This window comes from Plecotus auritus (genome assembly GCF_963455305.1).
Source record: "Plecotus auritus genome assembly, chromosome: 14".
NCBI classification, from domain to species: domain Eukaryota; kingdom Metazoa; phylum Chordata; class Mammalia; order Chiroptera; family Vespertilionidae; genus Plecotus; species Plecotus auritus.
This window is the reverse complement of record NC_137780.1, coordinates 2,182,916-2,200,302: the sequence shown is the minus strand read 5'-3', so window position 1 is coordinate 2,200,302 and position 17,387 is coordinate 2,182,916. Positions and strand designations below refer to the sequence as shown.

At 43.6% G+C, this 17,387-nt stretch overlaps 1 protein-coding gene across 5 annotated transcripts in view; it reads left to right on the top strand.

Moving 5' to 3' along the window:
* The first annotated feature begins 759 nt into the window (after positions 1-759).
* Positions 760-17,387, top strand: part of LOC308238638 (complement factor H-like) — a 34,628-nt gene continuing 18,000 nt past the window's right edge. For 3 of the 5 annotated variants that reach the window (XM_080650854.1, XM_080650857.1, XM_080650856.1), the window contains exons 1-7: positions 911-1,208; positions 9,745-9,930; positions 10,487-10,592; positions 12,704-12,780; positions 13,307-13,498; positions 14,473-14,643; positions 16,382-16,555. In XM_080650854.1, the coding sequence (XP_080506980.1) occupies positions 1,151-1,208; positions 9,745-9,930; positions 10,487-10,592; positions 12,704-12,780; positions 13,307-13,498; positions 14,473-14,643; positions 16,382-16,555 (964 nt within the window). In that variant the 5' untranslated portion in view covers positions 911-1,150. Of the gene's footprint in view, positions 1,209-9,744; positions 9,931-10,486; positions 10,593-12,703; positions 12,781-13,306; positions 13,499-14,472; positions 14,644-16,381; positions 16,556-17,387 lie in introns of all 5 variants that reach the window. The other 2 variants (XM_080650853.1, XM_080650855.1) reach the window with 2 other exon arrangements.

The window sequence follows — 17,387 nt, the reverse complement described above, 5'->3', positions numbered from 1 at the left end:
TCAGGATTGTCTCAGTACAGTGTAAAAATATCAGGATTGTCTCAGTACAGTGTAAAAATATCAGGATTGTCTCAGTACAGTGTAAACATATCAGGATTGTCTCAATACAGTGTAAATACATCAGGATTGTCTCAGTACAGTGTAAAAATATCAGGATTGTCTCAATACAGTGTAAAAATATCAGGATTGTCTCAGTACAGTGTAAACATATCAGGATTGTCTCAATACAGTGTAAGAATATCAGGATTGTCTCAGTACAGTGTAAATACATCAGGATTGTCTCAGTACAGTGTAAAAATATCAGGATTGTCTCAGTACAGTGTAAAAATATCAGGATTGTCTCAGTACAGTGTAAAAATATCAGGATTGTCTCAATACAGTGTAAACATATCAGGATGGTCTCAGTACAGTGTAAACATATCAGGATGGTCTCAGTACAGTGTAAACATATCAGGATTGTCTCAGTACAGTGTAAACATATCAGGATGGTCTCAGTACAGTGTAAACATATCAGCATTCCCATTTCTTGCTTTTTGAACTCACTTAGGCCTCAGGGCGTGGACCTGTGGCTTCGCACACCCTATGAACAAGCCTTCAGAGGACTGAGACCACGCGTTGCAGGAAAAGCAGGTCCCCCCAATCCACCAGCCCCCCATTCTTGGCAAAGCTGACCCCCCCACCACCACCACCCGGCCCCCATCATCAGGGTGGGGATCGTGAAAGCCTTGCCCCACCTCCAGTCCCACCGAAGGACGTTTCAAAGAGCGTCTGTGTTTTCATCCCGGAGGTTCCCCACAGTGGACCTGCGTGGGCTGGCAGTCAGGGGAGGGTTTCAGAACCCGGGGGCCACTCCTTAGGCGCTGCCCACTCCCAGGACCCGAACGTTTCCAGCAGGGAACTGGCCTGGGCTGGTGAAAACCCAGCCAGCGCAGGTCACCGCTGATCCCATTCAGTGGGAGCCAGGAGTGGGTTCCTTCTCCCTCCCCCCAGGCAGTCCCTCCTGTGGGGCGGGGCGTCCTTCATCTCCCAGTTTCCCAACTTCCTCCTGCAGCCAGCACTTCCCTGCACGAACCACACTTTCCCCAGAGGACACCCGGAGGGAGAGTGAGCGTCAGGAGCTACTCCATGCACCCCTGACAGGCCCCCCAACATGAAGATCCCCGCAAAGATTCTGTGGCTCATGTTAGGGTCTGTTTGTGTAGCCCAAGGTAAGAGTGAAAACGAAAGACTTTTTTTTTCTTCTTCTTCTACGACTATATTATCAAGGGCTTGCTAACAATCGTTTGGCCGTGGCAATGAAAAATGTGCTCTAGAAAAGGTGGTTTTCTTCCAGCCCTGTGGCTTCGTGTTTGAGTGGCTTTTGACACCGACGTGTACAGCATCTACGGGGCTTGCTGGCATGGCATTCTGATTCTTTAGCATAAGTGTGCTTCATGGAAGTTTTCAGAAAGTGTTTGTAGAACTGTCTTTGAAAATTGGAGCATGTATGGTCACTTCCATTTGTAATTTTCCTAAGACATCATTTCCTTTCTTTGCTTCCAGTTTTCCCTAAAGTGCTCTGTGTCAAAGTATTAAGCAGTATGTGAATATATGTAGAAGCAGAATGGAAATTAAGCAGCAAAAGCCTTCAAATCATATAATGATTGGATTTATTTCAGATATGGTATTAACTCTTCCTAAAGAAATATTCATCTATCATTTAGAACTGATGTTGCCATGGTCTTATAGATTACTTGTATCATTAGAATGAAAATGTGATATAAATTTGGGGGGGGGGGCGGAAAAGAACACACCTTCTCGGGATACCTACCCTGTTCAGTAGAGATTTTCCCTGGGGTTGTAGATAAGATTGATTCTAGAATAACAGTCTTCAGCTATAGTGACTTTCTTCTGATATCAGTGGGACAATTTCTGGATTCATCATTAAATTTAATTCTGTCACTATTTCTTGATAGATGGATGCGTTTCTTAAGCCCGACTGAACAAATTTGCTCTCATAGTTGCTGACAGGTAGTGATGGGATAGGTACATGATTGCCATTGTTGAGCCAAATGCATTGCATGGCGTTCTTAGATTCTCGAAACTTTCCGCTAAGCCAGCACAGTTTGAGTGCAATGCTTACTCAGGTCAGCCTCTGAGCACTGAGGAATCTTCACACATAACCTAGACCCTCTGTCCCTGAGGGTCTTTCAACCTAGAAAATCAAGGCAGATTTTTTAAACTTATATCCTTTAGTAACTTATGTAAGTTTATTCCAAGGTGCTTCCTACTTTTTGAAAAATAGAGCCTTTTTAGTTATGTTGTTCTAACATACTATTGTGTGACTTTTAGTGTGGAAACTATATATCCAGCCACTTTTCAAACTAGGTAGACAATCATTTCCCTGCACACATCAATGTTACAACTAGTATTTAAAAGTAAAATATTATTTATTGACAAACAGTTCGGAACAATGATCCTGGCTAACCACAGAAAACTTTTTCTTTACGTGCATTTTTGTCATTTTTTTTAATAGGAATACGTGTAGTGTCTCACCATTTATTTACAGGTTGTTTGTGGACGTTTTATGCAGACATTGTTTGTCATGTAAAGATTTCGTCTATTTCTAGCTTATGTTTACGACTCAGGAAAAATGCCAAGTTTAATTAGACTTGTTTTCCATGACTACAGAGCGGAATTTGAAATATTAAAGTTGGGTGCTACAAAGTATTTGTGGTAAAAATTGAATAAAAGGCATTTACAAAATTTGATGAGGTCACTGATGCCAGGTAACTTATTTCTAGCTTCTATTCCTTATGTCACTTACGAGTGTTTAAGTGTGACATCAGTTTCTGCTGGGGAGTTGAGCGCTGTATACATTATCATGAGAATGACTACCGGTCCGCCACTTCCTAACTTAAGCACATCTGCAGTGTAGACAGCAACGCTCAGGTTAACCTCAGGAATGCCACATCTGCACGGGCACTGCCCACGCCTGTAAGAAAAATGACATGAATTCCCAGTGGCTGTAGAACAGCTGTTTTCTTCCTTGCTGGCCAAACAGTCCTGCCTGAAACTAAATTAGTTTGCTGTGCATTAGTGTAACTGGATCACTTTTCCGCATCGACTTTTCCTGGGGAAAGGGAGAGATGGGTGGCGAGCAGGGTAAGAACCAGACGAAGCGATTCTGGAAGATGAGGTATTCCAGGTGGACTAGGTCGGATGGATGACGCGTCCTGTGAGATGGGGAGGGACTGCGCTATTATTTTTGTTGTTTTGTTATTTTGAACTCTGGAATGTTTTTTAATAATGACATTTTTTTAAGTTAAATTTGATTGGGGTGACATTGGTCAGCATGGACACCTAGGTTTCAAGTGTGGATTTCTAAGTTATAAAATCTGTATACAGCCGAAACCGGTGTGGCTCAGTGGTAGAGCGTCGGCCTGCGGACTGAAGGGTCCCAGGTTCGATTCCGGTCAAGGGCATGTACCTTGGTTGCGGGCATGTCCCCGGTGGGGGGTGTGCAGGAGGCAGCTGATCGATGTTTCTCTCTCATCGATGTTTCTAACTCTCTATCCCTCTCCCTTCCTCTCTGTAAAAAAAAAAAATCAATAAAATATATTTGAAAAAAAAATCTGTACACAGCACCGTGTGCCCACCACCCAAAGTCAAGTCTTCTCCAGTCACCTCCTATGAGGACCCCTCTTCCCCCCACCCCACCCCCAGCAGCCACCACTCCGCTGGTGGTGTTCATAAGTTTGCCGTTTTATATCCCACATAGGAGTGAAATCGTATGGTTCTTAGCTTTTTCTGCCTGACTTATTTCATTAGCATGATGACTCCCATGTCCACCCATGTGGCTGTAATTTTTAAGCGTAGGCGTGTCCTGGAAAAATGCATATGCCCCTCTTTGGCTTGCTGAAGATGTTAAGCGAGAAGGGCATTGTGTAAGGATTGCTGACACTATTCTCAGCTAGAAGGAAGTTCCCAAGCCAGGAGTCTGAAGCCCGGGTTAGTAATGATTCATTAACGGCCTTTGATTGCCGGGGCTGGAGCCAAAGTCTAAGTGGACCCACTTTTATTTGCTCAAACCCTGATTGTTCTACAGCTTTCACCACTTTTCCCTTCTTTCAGGCTCTGCCTCCTCGTCCTCCCCCCACACACCCTCCCCCACTTGCCCTGCCTGGCCATGACACTCTGCCAACCAATCCATTGTGTGTTCTCTCAACTCCTGTGCACTTTGCCCATTCCTTCAGAACATAATGCATGAAAAGGACATGATGCAATTGGGTGGAAAAGTATTACATTTTAGCTTAAAATGATAAGGAAATATTATAAAAATGTCTCAGAGGAAGTAATGGAACGGGGGGAAAAAATCACAAAAATAATACAGGGAAAGGGGAATAAAAGATTTGACAGAGCACTTCTATTTGTTTTGACACTTGAATGGAGAGAGAGCCAAGTTTCTCATAAATCTTGTTAACTCGAACTGTAATAGATAGAAGAGAGATTATAAAAAATGTTCCTTCCAAGGTCCCAAAAGTTTTTTTGAACTAAATTAAAATAATTTCTGACTTCAAATAGTATAGTGTAAGTTCAAACGTAGGACACATGGACAGGATGGACAATGGGAATACAGGTGGTAGGGTTTCTTGGGTTCATGCAACTAGACTTCTGTTCCCAGATCCTCTCTCATCTTCTATATTTGCTACCATCTACCATGCCTTTCCGCAAGTTGTCCACAACCTACAGAGATAATGGAAAAGTCCTAGATAGTTTCATATTCATTCATCCATTTGTTCATTCATTCATTCAACCATCAGTTCTTGATTGATTGGCAGCTACGCACCACACACTCTGATTAGCACTTTCCAGAAGGTGGTCAGTTAGTGGGGAAAACAAAAGGAATGGTTATTGCATTTTACTAACATAGTGTATTTGATCATAGAAAGTATTGTGATGGAGATAAACGAAGGAGTCTATAAGGTCATTTAGAGAAGGCGAGAAACTCAAATTGGACTGAGAGAATGGAGTGGGGAGGGTTGAGAGAGAAGTATGGCCGGGTGGTGAGGACATCTTGGGTGGGTTTTGAAGGCTGAGGAGGAGTTGGCCAGATGAGGACAAGGAGGACAGTCAAGATTAAGGAAACATCGTGTATGTACAAAGGGCTGGCGCAGTTCTGTAAAACTGGGGGGCTGAAGCCATCGCCCATCTTTCTAACTCTTCCATCGATTGAACTTCCCCAAGCACCACAGGTACAATTGGGTAGTGTGTGTGTTGTTTTTCTTCCCTTTCGCTTTTCATTTGTATCCCCAAGATTGTCATGATAATTATTCAGATGCTAAATAATTTTAGAAAAATAGACTAGATGAACAAAGAGACCAAAGCAATCTGGATTTGATCATGTTTTCTCAAGTGTATAATTTTATTATGATTTATTGTCTTGGATTAAGAATACTTCTCAAACAAGTTTATAGATGTATTGACATTGGAAACCAGCAATCAGTTCTGTGTGTCTATGTTAATACTACCCCCTTAAAATTTGAAAGTGGGAAAATTAGGTGAGTACTGATTTTTAAAATAGCAAGTGTATTTGTTTTTAACTTTGATTAAAATTTTATAATCATGTTCCTCAAATTAACATAAAATGAATCCTATTCTAGTTCGATAGCCAAATACATTCATACTCTATATTTATAAACTGAATAATTTTGTCTTATTCCCTTAGAAAACCAGACCAAGCAAATAAAAAGTTCGCCCAGGTAGTGTTTCGCCAAAGAAGAAAATTAATGGGCATTTAATGGACTCTGTAAACACATAAGATAAAGTATTCATTGTTTAAATCCAAGTAAATACTTACATGTAAGAAAGCTTGGATTACTCATTAACTTCGAACTTGAGAAATATGATGGCTATTCAAAAAAAATAATAATAAAAACTTCCAGATTAATCCTTTCCCTGAAAGAGCTGTCCATTTAATACAAGGGAATGTGGTTGGTGCACATCTGTGCCAACATTTTGACTATTTGGGATAAAATAACTCTTTGTCTAATTGAAAATTTTTGAGAATGAGCTTGGAACAGTTAGCTCTTTGTCTATTCAGCCAAATAAAAACCAGGTCATAAGATAGGCTTAACTATTGATATGACACAATTCGGTGAATCGTCACTTTAAAATATTTTGTAATGACCTGAGCTGAAAATACTCAGTATATTCAAGATTAGAACACAAGGAGACAGGAGGTACATTTGAAGTGAGGAGATCTGAATCTTCATGAAAGTCCCTCCACTCTATAAAAGAGGACAGAGCCCAGCCGGTGTAGTTCAGTGGTTGAGCGTCCAGTCAGGAACCAAGAGGCCACGGGTTCAATTCCCCGTCAGGGCACACGCCCAGGTTGCAGCTCGATCCCCTGTGGGGGGTGTGCATGAGGCAGCTGATCCATGATGTTTCTCTCTCACCAGTGTTTCTCTCTATTCTTCTCCCTTCCTCTCTCTCTAAAAAATCAATAAAATATATTTAAAAAAAAAAAAAAAAAAGAGGACAGAGATGGTCCTTCCTTTAGGGAGCCGACATGGATGGGAGGACGGATGAAAGTCTAGTAAAGATAAAATAATGATGAAGCCTGAGCTGTGTTGGGAAGGAAATAATATTTAAGGAGAGCCTGCAGGAGGAGACGAAGCCAACTGTCCAAACTCTGTGGTTCAGAATGTTTCACAGTCAAGGTGATGGATGGGAGTCATCAGAGCTAAGAAACTGGAGATGGCCATGGAGCGATGGGAAAACCGAGCCGGGGAGAACTATCTTTTTCTTACAGAGTCAAGATATGCATTTCAAGTCCATGAAGGAAGCACTCTTAAGTATTATTTGACATAAAAAAGGGTGATCAATCCACTTGGGAACTCCTGATATACAGTCAACAAACACACAGTGAATACTGTGGAAAGATGGTGGGAAGATTACGTGAGAGGTCTACCTTTGTCTTTTCCACCTGCTTGTTAAAACCAATGACCTAAATTTGAAAAATCAAGAATGACAGGTGTAGCCCTAACGGTGAGTGGTCAGCAAACTGCGGCTCACGAGCCACAGGCGGCTCTTTGGCCCCTGGAGTGTGGCTCTTCCACAAAATACACGGCCTGGGCGAGTCTATTTTGAAGAAGTGGCGTTAGAAGAAGTTTAAGTTTAAAAAATGTGGCTCTCCAAAGAAATGTCAATCGTCGTCCTGTTGATATTTGGCTCTGTTGACTAAGGAGTTTGCCAACCACTGGTCTAACCGGTGTGGCTCAGTGGATAGAGCGTCGGCCTGCGGACTGAAGGGTCCCAGGTTCGATTCCAGTCAAGGGCATGTACCTTGGTTACGGGCACATCCCCAGTAGGGGGTGTACAGGAGGCAGCTGATGGATGTTTCTCTCTCATCAATGCTTCTAACTCTCCATCCCTCCCCCTTCCTTTCTGTAAAAAAATCAATAAAATGTATTTTTTTTAAAAAAAAAAAGAATTAGAGGTGAAAATGCATCATCTGGAAATATAACAATAACCCACAGGAAGAAAACTCATCGCCTCTCTGGCCAGCAAACAGGCCACATTTTTGTGTGTGTGGCTGGATTACTCTTTTGATAGAGCGCTGCATGAGTGAAAATAATTTCAATCGAATAAATCAATTGAGAAAATTGTATTCCTTTTCCCTTGCCTTAGCTTAATAACAGAAAAGGAAGCAAGTTTATCAAAAGGTTACTGTATTCGTGGAAAATAGTTCTCGACTCACAATATTGGCCTCTACATTTGAAATTTAACTCATGTATTTTTCTAATAATCTGAACGCCTTGAGGTGGGTCTGAATATCAAAAGGGGAAAAGAACACTTGTTAGCCTGTAATTAAACAGAAAATTTTCATCTAAAAAAATAAACATGAACATTAACATGTAACAAAAAACACACAAAAAAACGCAAAAAAAAACCCAAAACACATCAAAACAAAAACTCCCTTGGGAGGCTGGAGGAGGTGGTTTGTGTGGTTTCCTGGCGAGGCATTACCACCATCTAGTGGCAAAAAAAAGTGCATTTACTTCACTTCCAGAAAGGGAGACTGCACTGTGGAATCCTGGATTGCGAAGTTCCCGAACATGACTGTGCTAAAAGCTTGCGAAATCTTCAGGAGAAAATCGGTGCCTCTGTAGTTTCTCGGGGAGCTCTCTGTGGTCTGAAACGCTGTAAAACGTTTTAATAATGAATCTGTTCTGTGACGAGCTCTGTCCTAGCCGATTATTTTTTTAACCTTGTCTTTAAAAAGGAAATTCTAGAATAGGACATTAAACCGTTAGTATAAAACCAAGTCAGGAAAGGAGGTTAGCAATGAAAAAAAAAAAAAAAACCAAACAGTAATTATGTATGGTGATAACTACGCATCCTTATTTTTTTCCATCCCCTTTTCCCCTCTCTATGCCCTCTTCCACCTCCACCCACTTCCCTCCACCCCCGAAATCACCACATTGTTGTCCATGTCCATGATTCTCTCTCTCTCTCTCTCTCTCTCTCTCTCTCTCTTTTTAATGCTTCTTTAAATTTGCCATTTTGAAAAGTAATGTGTTGAGGGCTTACTAATGTAATCATTCTAACATCAGGAGCAGTTATATCTAAATTAAGCAGTAGTCAGTATCAAAAATATTAGCAATAGCTGAAACTGGTTTGGCTCAGTGGATGGAGCGTCGGCCTGCGGACTGGAGGGTCCCGGGTTCGATTCCGGTCAAGGGCATGTACCTTGGTTGCTGGCACATCCCCAGTGGGGGATGTGCGGGAGGTAGCTGATTGATGTTTCTAGCTCTCTATCCCTCTCCCTTCCTCTCTGTAAAAAATCAATAAAAATATTAAAATATATATATATATATATATATATATATATATATATATATATTAGCAATAATGGCAGTAGGCATGAGCATCATTGCTCATTTCTTGTGTTCGGATCACCTTACCATGCTTTATTTTTCTAAAGAAAATGTACCTATTTGTAATAGGGAGTCTCTATCTTTCATTACTTATGTAATAACTCATTTCCCTGTGAGGGCAGATCCTTCATTCATTATGTTTTTCTTCACATCGTAGATTGGTGTCCAATAAATATTTTCCAACTTAATGAGTGCAAGGCAGCAGTTAAAACAATATATTGAAGTATGACTATTTCTCTGGAAGGTTATTCTTACAAATTTATGCAGCTTCCCTTTCCGTAAGCTAAAACATATGTTTTATATATAAAGACATCCATGTGGCTGGACCTGTAACCATTTATCCTATATAATAAAGAGCTCACATGCTAATTAGACCAGAACGACCTGCCAGAACGGCCAGTGGGCAGGGGGCGGGGCCAGCGAGCCTGCACCACCAGGCCAGCCATGGTGGTCCCCAGCGCCCCCCTTCTGCAGAGGCGGCAGGAGAGCGGGCTGCCTGGTCCCAGTCCCGGCACCACACCCCCACAGAGGCAGCCACAGGGGGGCGGGCCTAAGCTGGCTGATGGACATCCCCCGAGGGGTCCCAGACTAAGAGAGGGAGCAAGCCAGGCTGAGGGACCCCCCCCCCCAAGTGCACAAATTTTCATGCACCGGGCCTCTAGCAGAGATCATGCACCGGGCCTCTAGTGGAGGTGTGTGTGTGTGTGTGTGTGTGTGTGTGTGTGTATTTTTTAAAGTAAAACTAACCTGAACATACTGTCTAGTTAAATAGCTGCTTTGAGCTCTTGTTCTGTTTTTTTTTTGTTTGTTTGTTTGTTTGTAGATTGTAAAGGGCCTCCCCCGAGAAAACAGACAGAAATTCTGACAGGTTCCTGGTCTGAACATGGCTACCCGGAAGGCACGAAGGCCACCTACAAATGCCGCCCTGGGTACAGGACCTACGGCCTGATCACCATGGAATGCAAGGGAGGGGAATGGGTGGCCCTCAACCCATCCAAGATATGTCAAAGTAAGTCGGTCACCCATTTGCGACATTCACAAAAGCTTTCAGCTGCGACAAGACGGAGTGTTTAATTCTGTAGCCATGCTGGCTGAACTGTATCAGTGGTATCAGTCAAATACGAAACACGACGCCGTCTTTATTCTTTAAAAGAGGGAGGTGGCCCGGCTGGTGTGCTCCGGGGTCAAGTGTCAACCCATGAACCAAGAGGTCATGGGCTTGATTCTCCGTCAGGCAATGCCCGTGTTGTGCGCGCCATCCCCAGTAGGGGGCGTGCAGGAGGCAGCCAATCAAGGATGTTTTCTTTCTCAGGGATGTTTCTACCCATCCCTCTCTAGAAATCAATAAAAAACATAATTTTTTAAAAAGGGGAGGTCATCTGCCAAATCTGAAAAAGCCAGTGTACAGATAAGTTCCATTCTAAAATAATGACTTCGCCGTTCTTGACTTTTCCATATCCTCAGTTCTGTCCCCTAATAGAACATCCACTCCCCTTGGCCCTGAAGCCTCAGGTGGGTGTGTACCCTGTGGGAAGAACTACTACTGCATCCTTCCTTCCTTTCAGAAAAGCCCTGTGGACACCCAGGAGACACGCCCTTTGGTTCATTCGAACTTGCAGAAGGAAATAAATTTGAATACGGTGCCAAGGTAGTTTACACATGTGATGAGGGGTAAGTAGTCACTCCAAAACCACGTGCATGCATTGAGGTCACTGATCACGGATGTGGTCGATGGGAACCGTCCTGATTTATGTTTTTAAGGTGACTGTATTTTTCCATGAGCCTTTTTAGAGGCAGCACACAGGGAACCCCCGAAATTAAAATCAAATAATGGAAAGGAGGATGTCTGGATACCACGTTCTCTCCTCAGTACGGAAAAAGTACAAGGAGGTCACAGTTCGATTTCCGGTCAGGGCGCATGCCCGGATTGCCAGCTGGCTCCCCAGTAGGGGTTGTGCAGGAGACAGCCAATCAATGATTCTCTTTTATCATTGATGTTTCAATCCCTTTCTCCCTCTCCCTTCCTCTCTGAAATCAATAAAAAATACGTTGTTGGTTTTTTTTAAAAGAAACCACAGTTTAAAAAAGGAAATATGTGTGTCCTGGGTTATAGGCTCAAAGAATGACTGTCCCCACCACTCAGCTGGGACTCCACCAGGGCTAGATATTTGTCAGTGGAAAAGAAGTCCTTGGGGCACACAAGGTCAGCCAACTGAAGTGTTTTATTGGAGATAGTGTTTGCCTGTCTGAGGGCACGTAAATCTTTTGACCCCGCTGTGAGAAGTAATGGTAGAATGGGTGGGCTACACCCATGGTTTCTGCCCGTAAACTTGACCTCTGGACCCTTGTCCCCCCTCACCTTCTCTTTGCCGAATACCTGATACAGCCACTTGTTAGGATATTTAGCGTGGAGACCCAGTTCCGTTATCTTTTAAGTAGGAAGTGTTAAGGAGGAATTATGCAAAAAGTCTGGTATTCTGCCTGGCTGGGGACACAGAAACAGCAGCCATTCCTACCCAGTCCCCACCCCCTCCCATCAGCACATAGACAGTCTTTCTCTCTTCCCCTCTCCCATCCACGCATCCCCCTCTGGAAGGTTTGGGTACCAATTCTGTGGAACTCCTGAAGGAGCTTTGGGGGACTGGGCGGGTCTCCGCTGCCGATGGAAGGAGGAGAGGCACCTTCCCTACCAGTGACTGCTCCCCTCCGAGACAGAGGCCTCCACTCGACCTGCGCTCCGAGCTCTGGGGTCGCACCCAACCCACTGACATGTTTCCTGCCCCCAGAGCGTGAGGAACGGGCCAATGAGAAGCCAAGAATACAGTCTGTCTTAAGGAGGAGTCTGTCTGTCTCTCTAGGGCACTGGGCGGAACGGTTTCCTCATCCAAAGCATGGGTCTGTGGACAATTGCCCAGAAGTGAATGAAAGGCCCTTTCCAGCATTATCTCTCTCGTGGTTACCAACATGCCTTCCCTTCATGGATTTTTTTTTGGGGGGGGTGGGGCGGGGGGAAGCATTGGGCCCGCAGCGGCGATCCACTGGGACAGTGAGGAGGATTGAAGCCTCTGGCCTTGACCTCCATTCTGCACCCCCCTCAAGGAACTTTCCTTCAAGGAGAGAACTTCAGCTTTCAGGCCTGGCTTGAGGAGTTGGCACAGTTAGGCAAATTCAACATCGAATGGACTATGTAAGCAGACCAGACTCGACGACCACACTCTGGAAAGGATCTCCTGGATGGAGGTGGGGACAAGGCGCTGAACAGAAATCCCACACTAAGGAATCTTCCCTGATATGATCCTTGATTAGGGAAGAAGCCCAAAGTGAGCAGAAAATGCCACCATCTTGGAGGGGACAAGAATGGAGTAAGGCTGAAGGAGGGGCAACATAGGTCAGCTGTTGGTTACTCTCATGTTTATGGCTTTAGTTTCGGGTGACAGTTCATAAAGCTTACTACATTGTTAAGTGCAACTGATTAACTGACTCATTGAAAAACTAATAGCATATTGTGCGTGAAATGAAGAGTTTGCATCATGAACCAAGGATTATGGTTATCTCCAGTCTGTCTACCTAAGGCTTGAGGGTCTTTCTTAAGGAAGAAAAAACAAAATTTAAGAAAGATAAAAAAGGAATTTAAGAGATGAGAACAGAGAGCAAGAGGAAGAAGAAAATGCAAATACTTTTAATTTTTCCTCAAATGGAGTTTGGACATTCAGCATGGTATCAAATTTAAAGCTGCTTATAAACACACATTAGCTCACTACCCTGCTATTTTTGGTTTTCAGGTATCAGATGATAGGTGACACTGATTTCCGAGAATGTGATGCAGATGGATGGACCAATGATATTCCTCTATGTGACGGTAGATACAATTCTAAAAATACCTAAGATGTTTTTAAATGGCTTACATTAAAATATCCTTCAAGTCTATAATTAAGTATTTCCTCTGCAAATTGTTACTTATGGTTTCTAAAACAGCATGGTCTGTCTATCTGACCTTTTTACTACTACAATATTCTGTGTTTCAGTAACCAAATAGGAATTCAACCTCATCTAATATTTAAAGGAGGAGCGCTTGGGAAATCTAAAACTTATTTTTCTTTCCTTTTGGATTCTAACCTCTAGAAAGCACACAAGTATCACTATTTAAAATTCAGGGGAATATGAGAGAGAAACTCAATATTGTTGTTGTTTTTTTCACTTAGCGGACTTTATCTCCAGCAAACAGCTATCTTGAATGCTTCTTTAAGGAAAAAAGAAAACAAAAACATTTAAGTCATTTCCTCCAATCTTATCTTGCTGATTTTTATATCCACATCTGTGTAGATACATATTTTTCACGGTCAACTTTCCAAAATCTATTAGAAAAAGTTATGTTCCTTTTCCAGTGGTCAAGTGTTTACCCGTGGAAGAGCCGCAGAACGGGAGACTCATCAGCAGTGCATTCGAACTGAACCAGGAATACACTTATGGACAAGTGATCAAGTTTGAGTGTAATGCAGGCTTCAAGCTGGATGGACCTCCGGAAATACATTGCTCGGGAAACGGCCTTTGGAGTGGAGATAAGCCCAACTGTGTGGGTAAGATACTGTTGATTTTCGTGTTGTTGTTTTTTTCTCATGCAAATAGGTATCGCAAAAACACGGTGCCTCCTAAGGAATCTACATGGTACAGATACTATGTAACATTTATTGAGCACTTACTACTTCCCAGCAATCCATCTGAGGTCTTTATGCGTGTCATCTCGTTAAACTTGCAAAATGACTTTATGGTCGATGTACCATTTCAACCGCTGTTGTATAATCGAAGCAACGGTGGTGCCCCAGATGATGCCCTGTGTTTTCTCGGATAGAAAACTTGGACGATGACACCACCCGCGCAGAAGGCCGATTACTTTTTGGAGCTGTCACGACAATGAGATCAATCAATTTTTTTCTTTACAAAGTCAACAGTGAATAGCTCCATCAGTCATTCCTCTGTTATCAATAGCTAGGACATGTGTAATTTTGCAGGTACCTCAGTGAAAATGCTTGTCACAGCAGCTTAGAGCTCTGTTCAGTGTTACATGTACAGTGGATGAATGTTACAGCCACTATTTAATTCAGCGGGACTGGGTTAGCCTCAAACCCAATGGAATTAGCAGCTCGATTGTAGTCAGAATGGTAACTTCCAGATGCTCAAACCTCAGAGGGAAGGCAGGGGAGGGTGGGGATAAAGGGGAGAGATCAACCAAAGGACTTGTATGCATGCATATAAGCCTAACCAATGGACACAGACACCAGCGGGGTGAGGGCATGAATGGGTTCGGGGTGGTGGGGGGGAGCAATGGAGGGGAGTAAGGACACATAGGTAATACCTTAATCAAGAAAGGAAAAAAAAAGTGGGTGGTCAGAGCGACAGATAGATTCCGCAAGCATTCAAATCAAAACAGAACTGCTGCTGGGTTGCCTGCTTTGCCCAGTAGAAACAGTTGGTGACCTGCTGGAGCTCTGTCTTGGGCACATCCCTCTCATGTACCTAACAGACCCTTTGGAATCTCACCCCCTGCGCTTAGGCATCTCCTGCCGAGTCCCACAAATCGCCAACGGAGAGCCCACGTCTCCGAAGGCCTCGTACAGAGAGAACGAGAGGCTCCAGTACAAGTGTCTCCCGGGCTATAGCTACAGCGGAAGAGCAGAGACCGTCTGCACCCAGTGGGGGTGGACCCCGCCTCCGTCCTGCCAAGGTAACCTCCTCTTGCTCACGGATGCCTGTTGCGGTGCACGCCGTCGGTCCTGCGCACGCACGGCACTCTCCGTGCCTCGGCTCATTGCACCAACGTGCTCCCTGTTCGCCTGCGACCACGGAAAGACCTACCTGCGGGGACGGAAGGCCTCCCGAGGGCATCTCTTCTCCCCAGATTTGTAAGAAACGTGGAACTAAGTAACAGAAGACATCTTAAAACAACCTTAGCTGAGATAAGACACAACTTTTCTTCCATCTGGTCTGCGCTTTGTAGTGTTGGGGGTTTCAGTTGAGAGTAATTGATCAAAACTTCGGTCTCTGCCCGGCCAGCATGGCTCAGGGGTCGAGCATCGGCCTATGACCCAGGAGGTCACGGTTTGATTCCCAGTCAGGGCACAGGCCCAGGTTGTGGGCTCCATCCCCAGTGTCGGGCGTGCAGGAGGCAGCCAATCCATGATTCTCTCTCATCACGGGTGTTTCTCTCTCCCGTCCTCTCTGAAATCAATAAAAATATATTTTTTAAGTCTCTGAATTCATCAAGAGACAGTCTCTGACAACAAGTCATTTGCAGGAATAATAAAAAGTATCAAGACCAGCTAAATAAAAACGACCTTTGATCCCAATTTATCCGTTCCCTGTGCAAACTGGATGTTTCTACTGATTCACAACATAGCTTGCCAACATGGAATTATTACTCGTCTTTTAATTTTTAATGATGGCTTCTAACAGTAGGAAAAAAAATGTGGCCTCACACATTTGGACAATCTGAGATATTATTTTGGATAGACTCACCTGCCCTAGCAGTGTTTTAACAGCACCATTTACTTTAACGTGCTAGGGCAGTGGTCGGCAAACTCATTAGTCAACAGAGCGGCAAACTGCGGCTCGCGACTTGCATGTGGCTCGCGAGCCGCAGTTTGCCGACCACTGTGCTAGGGAATTAAAATTTGTCAAAGGATTTATGCCCACTGCTTAAAAGCAACCACCAGCAGTTCTTCTATTCTTAATTAATTTAACAAAATTCTCCCAATATTATTTGGTTGGAAACGTGTGTTTTTATATGTGTCTTGTACATTTTGACTTCAAACATTGGTGTTAGATTTAGCTATACTATGAAGTGAAAACTAAGATAGGTAGACTGGACTACAATGGAAATATGAAAGTATGATAAATATAGCAGATTAAAATTAGAGAAAAAATAAACATATTTTAAAATATATTTTTACTGATTTCAGAGAGGAAGGAAAAGAGAGAGAGAGAGAGAAACACCAATGATGAAAGAGAATCATTGATAGGCTACTTCCTGCACGCCCGCCACTGGGGATTGAGCCCCCAACCCAGGCATGTGCCCTGACCAGGAATCCAACCATGACCTCCTGGTTTATGGGTCGATACTCAACCCCAGAGCCACACTGGCCAGGCAAAAAAATAAACATATTTAAGGTTCATTAGAGGTTAGTGTTGATTAACATCAAATACTGGAGACATATTTTACTTAACACTTGTGTCTAGGTAGTCACATATATTTTCTAGTAGTTTTAATATAATCATTGTTAATATATATGTAAGGACAGGGTGCTCATTTGAATGCCCTTTAGCTCTTTGGAAAGAACAAAAAAAAATGACATTCACCCATTCTCGTGTCCTTGATGATTTTCATGTGTTTTCTGCATAATTCTCATGTCCTTGATGATCTTCATGTGTTTTCTGCATGATAGACATGTACTTTTACTTTTCAGAAGTGACATGTGACCCTCCAAGAATTGCAAACAGTGACTTCGTTGCTGACAGGAGCAAATACAGACTGGGACAGGCAATCACATACTCCTGTAGAAGTGGCTTTTACCCTCACACCCGGGGAAGTACGGCAAAATGTACTGACATAGGCTGGGACCCTCCTCCAAGATGTAGCTGTAAGTTCCCTCCCTAACTTGACCCGCTTCTTAATTCTGCAATTACTTCTCTTAAACTTAAAAATACAGGGGAATCTGCCTGGCCAGCGTGGCTCAGGGATTGAGCATCAACCTAGGAACCAGGAAGTCACGGTTCTGTTCCAAGTCAGGGCACATGCCCGGGTTGCGGGCTCCATCCCCCGTAGGGGACGAGCAGGAGACAACTGATTGATGATTCTCTCTCATTTTTATGTTTCTATCTCTCTTTCCCTGTCCCTTCCTCTCTGACATCAATAAAAAATAAAGGGGATCGTGGCCTCACTGAGAAGGTAAAGCAGAGGGCTTCAAGGCAGTCTGATTTCCCAAGTCTCCAATTCTAATTAAGATCAAAACCACATTTTCGTTAATAAAAAACTTAAAATTTTTGCTATTCAGTGTTAAATATGTGTATGTGTATCTATAAATATATATTTCTCTCAATAATATTCTAATATGTGAATTAGAACATTTGGTAAGAGCACTGCCAGTCAAGACTTAGTACTTTAGATATTGATGTCTGTGTAACAAACGCCCCCGAACATACTGCCTCATACAACAGCCCCCTGTGTGTCAGCGTGGGCGGGGTCAGCATTTGGGAGCCATTTAGCTGCCTGGTCTGGGTCGCTGCCCAGGGCGTGTGCAGGAGCCTGCACATCCGTCCACCTGGGCGTCTCCATCGGTGGCCTGAGGGGAGGTAACCCTCCCCGGAGCGAGAGACCTGAGGGCCCTGGAGGTGCCTCCATGGCATTGATGACCTGGTCACACAGGGTCCCCTCAGCCACGTGAACTCTTCAGAAGAGCGTCCCTAAGTCCG